General features: G+C 43.8%; 1 protein-coding gene across 1 annotated transcript in view; it reads left to right on the top strand.

The window, feature by feature from the left end:
• Nucleotides 1-811: 811 nt before the first annotated feature.
• LDLRAD3 (low density lipoprotein receptor class A domain containing 3) overlaps nucleotides 812-8224 on the top strand; it is a gene marked incomplete at both ends in the record, with an annotated part of 104785 nt that continues 97372 nt past the window's right edge. Inside the window, one exon of the mRNA XM_084207887.1 lies at nucleotides 812-845. Within this exon, the coding sequence (XP_084064013.1) occupies nucleotides 812-845 (34 nt within the window). The remainder of the gene's footprint in view (nucleotides 846-8224) is intronic.

Raw genomic sequence — 8224 nt, 5'->3', positions numbered from 1 at the left:
AAGCCAGGTGGGGGTTGGCCTCTTCTCCCAGTCAGCCAGTTACAGGATGAGAGGACATAGTCTTAAACTGAGCCGGGGGAGGTTTAGGTTGGATAGTAGGAGGAATTTCTTCACAGAAAGAGTGATTAGATATTGAAATGAACTGCTCAGGGAAGTGCTGGAGTCACTGTCCCTGGAAGTGTTTAAGAAAAGACTGTACATGACACTCAGTGCCAAGGTCTAGTTGACAAGGTGGTGTTTGGTCGTAAGTTGGACTTGATGATTTCAGAAGTCTTTTCCAATGTGATTCTAAATGACTGGCTCTGGAAATACCTCGTCTTCTAGTTAGGGAATAAATTTCAGAGAAGCATGCATCAGAAGATATAAGGGGAGGCTTTTTGAAAGCAATATACCCCTTGGTCGTTGCAGAAGGTGTTGAGCGAGCACGTATGTCCCTGCATGTCCGCAGGGCTGCAGCTCTGTCCCAAACTCTTCCAGGCGTTCCTAAAGGGTTCCTGTCCGCCGCTGCACGGCAAGCGGAGAGTTTATTGTAAGACACGCTAATGCCACCGCAACCCGGCCGTCAAAACCGGCCGGAGGTGTCTGATGGCTAGCAGAGGAGGGGGAGACGAGGCGGCCCTTCAGCCGTGCGGGCCGGGGCGGCGGCAGCCGCGGGTGGGCACGACCGCCCAGCGGGGCGGGGCGGCGGCAGCGGCACCACCCCCGGGCCCTCCCCCGGGCCGGCCCCCGCACCGCCGCTCCCCGCCGCAGGCTCCGTCGGGCCGGACTGGCGGAGCAGCCCCGAAGTTTGCGGGGCGGCCGGCGCGGGGCCATGTGGCTGCTGTGGTTGCTGCTGGGCTCGGCGGGTGAGTGCGGGCGGGGGCGGTGCCCCGGGGCGCAGCCCGGGAGCGAGGGGGCGGCTCCGCTCGGCGGGGGAGGGCGCCGGGGCCTCCTCGCCACCCCCGCCTCCCTGGGCGGCTCGTGGCGGGCCGGGGGGCGCCGCCGGCCGCCCCTCCCCGGGCTGCTCTCGCCGCGCTCTCCTCCCCTCCCCGTGCGGGCCGGGCCGGGATGCCCGCGGCGGGGGTGCGGCGTGTGCGTTTCGGCCCCTCCGCCCCTCGGGGCGTGCTCGGGGTGGTCCCGGCCCCGGCGGGGGTGAGCGGGGCTGGCGTGCGGCGAGGCGCGTGGAGCGGGCAGCGGGGCCGGGCCGGCTTTGGGGTCGGGTGCCCTTGGGCCGAACCGGGCGTCGAAGTCGCCGCCGGGCCGAAGGGCTCCGCTGGCACATCCCGGGGTGGGCCCCCTTCTCCTTTGTGAGGCCGCCTCGGGGCGAGGGAGGCCGTGGCGGGTGCGGGCGACCCTGCGGCGGTGGGCCCGCGGCGGGATATGGCCAAGTGAAGCGCTCGGGTCCTGCCTGGCTTTACTTGTTGTGCGGAAAGGGGATTTCATACTTATTGCTCATATTCGTCTATATAAAAACTCTTTCTCCCAGCCACGGTCGGCATATGCCTGTCAAAATTGGCGAGTTGATGATGTTTTGTGCAGCTTTGCTGCAGGTGTGAATTATTTCTGCAACATGATCTTAGCGGGCACTTTTCCAGCCAGTGTAAGTAGCCTGGCTGCGTGCTGCTGTGTCTGTTTCCGAATCACGCCTTGGCGATGAAGTGATGACACACAGTGTGTAAAACTCAGATTATCAAGCTCAAATTATTTTCTTTTCTTGTCTTTTAAGAGTATTTGTTGTCATAAAGAACTTGTAAGTTTCGCAGCTTCTGTGGGAAAAGTTCGAGTTTGGTGTAGATGGGTAGGAAGGAGGAGAAGAGTTACAAGACTTGCACTGTTTTGAAATTAGACAACTGCAAACTTTAACTGTGACATTCGTAAGTCTTTGCAGGTTTAGGTGTCTTTGCAAAACTATTTCCGCCGTTCCATTTTTGGGAGGCTTCAGATGAAGCTCAGGTTTGTTTACTTGGATTATGTTGCCTTCTTCCTTATTAATTTCCATTCTACTTCTGCCAAAATTTCATCTAATTATTCACAGCCAGTTATATGTTTCCATGTGTTGAATATATTTGCTTGTAATACCACCCTTAGATTAACACAGAGGGATCCCATCTACAAGATACTGATCTTTACATTTGAAGGTTTCCCAGCCACCCACACCCCATATTCCTGCTCCACCTTGGCTTGGGGGCAGTGACAAAGACCTGTTTCTTGTGTGGAAGTTGGTACTTCAACTTTTTGACTACTGGCTGTGGTTCTTGCACAACATTCTTGCAGTTACTTAACCAGAGACTCTGGCTTACTTTGGGGCAGATTCAAAGAAATTTCTGAAACTTCTTTTTTCATGTGTTCTGTTTTTCTTTTGAATAATAAAGTAGGGGGTCTTCAGGGATTTGTTTTTTAGATGTTGCTTCCTCTGTATATTTTGGCACCCCTGCAAGCTGCCCACAGGGAGCATAAGTTTGTCTCTGCCTGGCCTTCACTCTGTTTTGAATTTTACTTCTGGTAACTCCTGCTATAAAATATAAATACTTCTTTTCCTATTGAATCTTTTTTGGGTACAGATGGGAAACCTTGAAACCCTAGGGATGAATTTCAGTTAACAGAAGATAAACAGTGTATAGTGTCCCTGTCTAAACAGTTGTTCTGCTAGCGTGCAGAAGTAACTGTTGGCTTGCATTGGCAGTAAATCTTTGCAAGGCAAAGTTGATCTTTTATTTTTGTCTTTATTCATAATATTGTACTTGTGTCAAATAGTACTTTTCATCCTGAAAGAGCCTATCTTCATGGGAAGGGTTTTACTTTGTTATGATACTCGAGTTTGAACTTACACCAGGCTTGTTAATTTCAGTTGGTGACTAGCTGGTAATTGATCAGAAAGAGACTATGGATCTGAAGTTTCAGCCTCTGTTCCCTGCACAGGAGCTTCCTGGCTACCTTCCTTTCCTCTTCTAGTCCCCATCTCGTTTCAAGTCTCCTCATGCTCTTGGGCAGCTCACGTACCATGCACCCAGTTTCTTTCATCTCTCGTGCTCTTGCCAGTATAAGCAGGTCAGGCTCAGCTCCGATCCCCTCCTGCTGCCCTGTACATGTCATAGTGTGACCCAGTTTCCAGCACTTTACTTTGGCTCAATGTCAGTCCAGGAGTTCCTGGATGTAGGTTAGGTCCTGCAAGGATTCCTGTTTCCAGCTCAGACTGTAACAACATTATCGGGTTAAGTTAATATAGAAGAAGGTCTGTTAGTTAGAAAACAGACATCTATGTTTATCTTCTACTGCTTGTATGGAGTAATGGAAGCTGATCTATGCACAGTTACAGTGAGTTTTGGAAAGGATTGTTTCAGAAAATGCAAGTACGCTACAGCTGAAAAACCAATAAAATGTAAACAATCCCTAACAGAAAAATGAATTTTATAATCCTGACTGCCACTGTACTGTATATTCAAGCCTTTTTTTTTTAATTTAAAGAAAGCTAAATCCTACTGAACATGTTTTGAACATAGATTTATGTATTTTTTTTCTTCAACCTGTATATCATCCATTAAGAAGAGAAGTGGCAGGAATCACAAACATTCAGGTAAATTAACTGCTTTTACAAAGTGAGCTAAAAAGGGACACTTTTTTTCTGACAGTTATAGACCTTTCTGTTTTACAGTGTTAATCTTTGACTGGAGAATCAAAATGCAATGCACAGCTGGGATTTCTAAGTATCATCCCCAGGTGTCACAGTTCAATATAAGGGCCTTTCTCATAAATTAGTCAAATATATAATGTAGATATTATGCCTCTTAAAATATACTCAGCTTGCTCTGTATTAAGGGGAGGCTTCTGTGTCTAATTCCCTCCAGTATTTTGGTTTAAGATTGTTAGAATCAGGACCCATTGCACAGACGGCATAAACATGAAGGGCCACACATGTGCTTTTGTTACATTTTCCCACTTCACCTCAAAATCTTGCAAAAAACCACAACATCCCTAAAATCAAGCAGGGGTAGGAGCTATTTGAAGATTCATGTTACCACTTTAGGCTGCATTGTGTAATATCTGCTAACTTAAAACTTCCACGTGGTGTTAAGGAAATAGCCATTATTTCCTTACATGGGTCTTCATTTGTACTGACATTCAGAAGTATTGCTAATAGTACAATTTTTTTGCTGAAAACCTTAGTACTACATGGCAGGAGTAATCAGCAGTGCTGAGTAGTGGTCTCTGCTGTTAGATAAGCAGAGAGAAAAAAGCCACTCTCTACTTGAATACTCAGGTCTGTATTGTATATTCAGTAGGTCTGTTCTGTGTTTTTCAGGCAGTCTTCTTAAAAACTCTTAAACTGAGTCTAGTGCTTCATAACCAGCACTTGGTACATAAGCCAGCTGTGAGCATGGGTAGCACATCAGTGTGGGAGAGATGGAGAAAGATTCCTGTAGTTGGTAAGTCAAGAAACTTCCAGCTTGGGACAGTAATAAACAACAAGCACTGGATATTTGCTGAGGATGTGAGTCTGCCAGTGGTCATAATGAGAGCAGCCAGGGGTACTCACTCCAATGCAAAGCTCCCCAGCCATGCTGAGGAGAATGTGGGATTTGTCACAGGAGTCTGTGCCCACACACAAGTTGTCTTGAATCAGTTTCTGGTTATTCGACATTTGATGATTGAGGCTGTTGTCAGACTTTACTCTTGCAAGTACATATTTTGTGCAGTGACTGAAATAAGCAGAGGATGATTTGGGGGAGGTGTGTCCTTGGCTAGATTTAAACAGATTTCTCTTACTCATGGAATGTGGGGAGTTGCAGAGCCCAGGAGCTTCCAGCCATCCCATCTTGCCTGGCATAATTGCTGCAAAGGGTCTGTAGTTGCCAAGTTGAGAGGGAGGGAGCATGACTGCAATGTTGCAGTCACATGTTGTGATAGGAAGTGGAGATTGTTATAAAGAAAATAGGTAGTAAAAATGCACCTTTTGTACAAATGTGAAATAAATTGCTACAAGCATGCAGTCTGTAGTGCCTGATACACTGAGACCAGCAAGCTCTATACCTCTTTAGAGAAAAAAAGTTTCCTATAATATTTTTATTGTGACAATAGGAACCTGCATCCTGCTTTCATTCTTATGCTGATTATCTACTGGGTGAGGAATAAAATGGCTCCCTTTGCTGTAAATCTGGTAGACTGTTACAGGGATATGTTGATTTGTTAGGTAGCACTGATGAATTGAGCTGAGATTCAAGCATCTCTGTGTATCAGGGCAATGTGGGATGGCCTAATTAAAAATTAATTTGTCACCCGGAGAAAGAGTTTGTTTTGGGTTTTGTGTTATTTATGTTTTTTAAATTTTAATTTATTTTTCCAAACTGGAATATTTTACCAGAGTAGTGTCTGTCCTATGTCGTGTTCTGTGGTTACTCTCTCTGTCCGTGTGAGCAGAAATGCAATAATGGAGTAGGCCTGAAAAAATCTGTAGTATGAGATCTGCTGTGATGGTAGCAGTGCTCTCCATTTCAGTGTCTTGTCTGTTGTAGAAGGTGATGAGTTTTATGAATTGCTGGAAAGCCTGATAGGCTGTTCAGTTGTCCTGCTTGCTGCAAATTGGAGCTGTGGATATTCTACCTTTGGTACAAGGCACTCTGTGATAATTATTTCAACTGGCATTTTCAGGGTCTGAAAGGATTTGAAAACAGCTTCATTATCAGCTGGCAGGTTTCAAAGATGAGGAAGGAGAAATATCTTGGGTCTCAGTAGCTGGATTTTGGCATTTTTGTCTTTTCAAGTATTAAAACAACTCTTCTGTCCTGGCAGGACCTCATAATGGGCTTATATCGAAGATGCGGAATAGAATATTTCAAGTGAAAACAGTCTTAATTATATATTTTAAGGTAGCTCTCAAGTGAAACATAGAATGACAGATTGTCCTTTGCTTGAAGTATAAATAGATCATGGCTGGAGGTAATTGTATAGTTGGCCATTAGGATAATCAGTTTATCATACGTTTACTGATTGCTATAGAATTTTTGAGGAGGAGCTCATATGTATTAAGAAACAAAAAAAAAAAACCAACAAAATTGAAAATTAAACAAATAGCTTAAGAAAAACAAGCAAACAAAACACCATGGCAGAAAGCATTTGTCTAAATTAGTTACCTCTGATAGTGAAACTTTGGATTTACATGATCAATGGGGTTTTGCATTTGCAAGGACTGTGTGTGTGTCCAGATTATTTGACATGTAGAATCTTGTAAGCTGCAGTAACTTGATCAGATGTTTAGTTTCTTTTATGCAGCCTCTTGTGCTAGTGAAACTGTCAGACTAAAGGACATTTTAGGCCAACCTCACCTTGCATGCAGTGTTGTCTATCAGGACAGAAAAATCCTTTTAGCAGAGAAGATGGTGTAATAGTAGCTGGCTTGGTGTGTGGGTGTGTTTTAACTTGCACATGGGAAGTGCTGAGGCAGTGAAATTTCTAAATGGAACCATTGGTCTCTCCATGTTCTTGTTCTCAGTTGCTTATACAGATCCCCACCTACCCACTTCTTGGTTGCAAAGGAACTTGTGGAATCATATACTTATTTTAGTTGCAGCTTATAGAAATGTATACTCTTTGGAAGTTGGAGAGAAATAATAGGTAGCTCCTGTTGGTGTGAGAAATGTGTTGAAGGATTGGGGAATCATAAGGGTAGATAATCAAAAGACTCCAGATGAACAAAATGAAAATGGAAGCAATTTGGGGGGGTGGGGTGGCCGCTGATAATTTTTTCCTCTGTGTTTCTTAAGCCTTCTTCCAGCCATGGGCTGGACAGCTGTGAACTTGTCACAATTAAAACATTTCTGCTCTTTGTCAATGTGTAAATGGTTGAATAAGTTGCTGTGTCACATGTCAGAGTCAACAGGGAGCTGAGGTAATGAATGGAAGGTGATGTTGCTGTGAAACTGCTAAAATCTGGGATCATTTAGGATTGGGAGATAATGAACTCTGAGGTCCTGATACTATGTCTTCTTAGCCAAAAGATTTCTATTTTAAAATGGCTTTTGTGTCTCTCAAGGAGCCTGTGAGACTTAACGTATTAAAGACTGGGAAGTGTATAAGTTGAATATGGTTGAAGCATGCTGTTGTGTTATGAAATAGCTTGTTTCAATAGGGGCAAAAATACAATTTTTCAGGTTTTAGTGCTATTTTTATTCTTTAGTAGGGAGTCTGATTAGTTTTTTCCTTTTAAATTAAAGGAAAAATCCCTAAGTGCCACACCTTGCTCTGGGTCTCTGGTGTTGTGTTGCTATCTTTCATCTGCTTAGACAGATTCCAGATGGCTCCTACGGAATGTGATTGGGAAGATTCCTGGTTCAGGATTCTCTTATTGAAAATTTTAGATAGAAACCAGTTACATCCCATGAGGTATCCTGTGTTGGTCTATTTTGAAACTGTTGGGTTTGTTGGATGAAAACTTTGATTTTAGGTAACATTTTCCTGTGAGGCTTTATCTCTGTTTTTATAAAATGTAATGATGTTACTGCATCAAGTAGGTTGTGGTTCCATTAAAAATTAAGATGTGAATTCTGGCTATTAAGTATTTGTGTTCAGATTCCATCATTCCTTGGAGTAATTTTTCTTGCTTTATGTATTTTGGATGAATTTATCACTTCAATTGTTAATGAGTCAAATGATGCTTATAGCTCCAGACAGAACACCATTGCCAGCCATGTGTATCTGTGTCAACTGAAGACTTGTATTAATCTGGGCAAAGCTGTTCACCATCTTAATGCTGCAGGATCTACTCCAGGTTGTGTTACTGATCAGCGGTATGACTTTGGGCAAGATTTAATTCTGTCCTCACTGTATTCCCTCCCCTTTTATTTGTTAATTTTTTTTTTTCTTACCATCATTCTCTGATGCTGTTACTGCTACCCTAGTTTTAGTCAAGAGCTATGTGCCACAAATGCCAGGCATATGTTTTTGCAGTTCAAAATAGTGGGTTTTGCGTTTGAGATGTTCTGCCTTGTCTGGTATGGATTTGATGTGAGGTAAGTAGATTTTTTTTGATATGATAATTTTTAGTCAAGTATTCCTGGTTTTTTCTTTATTTTTTTGTTGTTAGCATAAAGGCATTAAGATTCCTCAAACATAGGAGTGTTAGGTGTACAAAGATGTGAAGCATGATAGAGACACACAAACTGATGTACTTATGAAAATCCATGTATTTGTCAAGTTGCACTTTCTCTCCCTTTTGTAAGGCAGGGCAGGAGTTGACAACTTGAAGTACTGT

This window comes from Fringilla coelebs (assembly GCF_963513975.1).
Source record: "Fringilla coelebs genome assembly, chromosome: 6".
Classification (NCBI taxonomy): Eukaryota; Metazoa; Chordata; class Aves; order Passeriformes; family Fringillidae; genus Fringilla; species Fringilla coelebs.
This window is presented reverse-complemented; position numbering and strand designations above follow the sequence as displayed.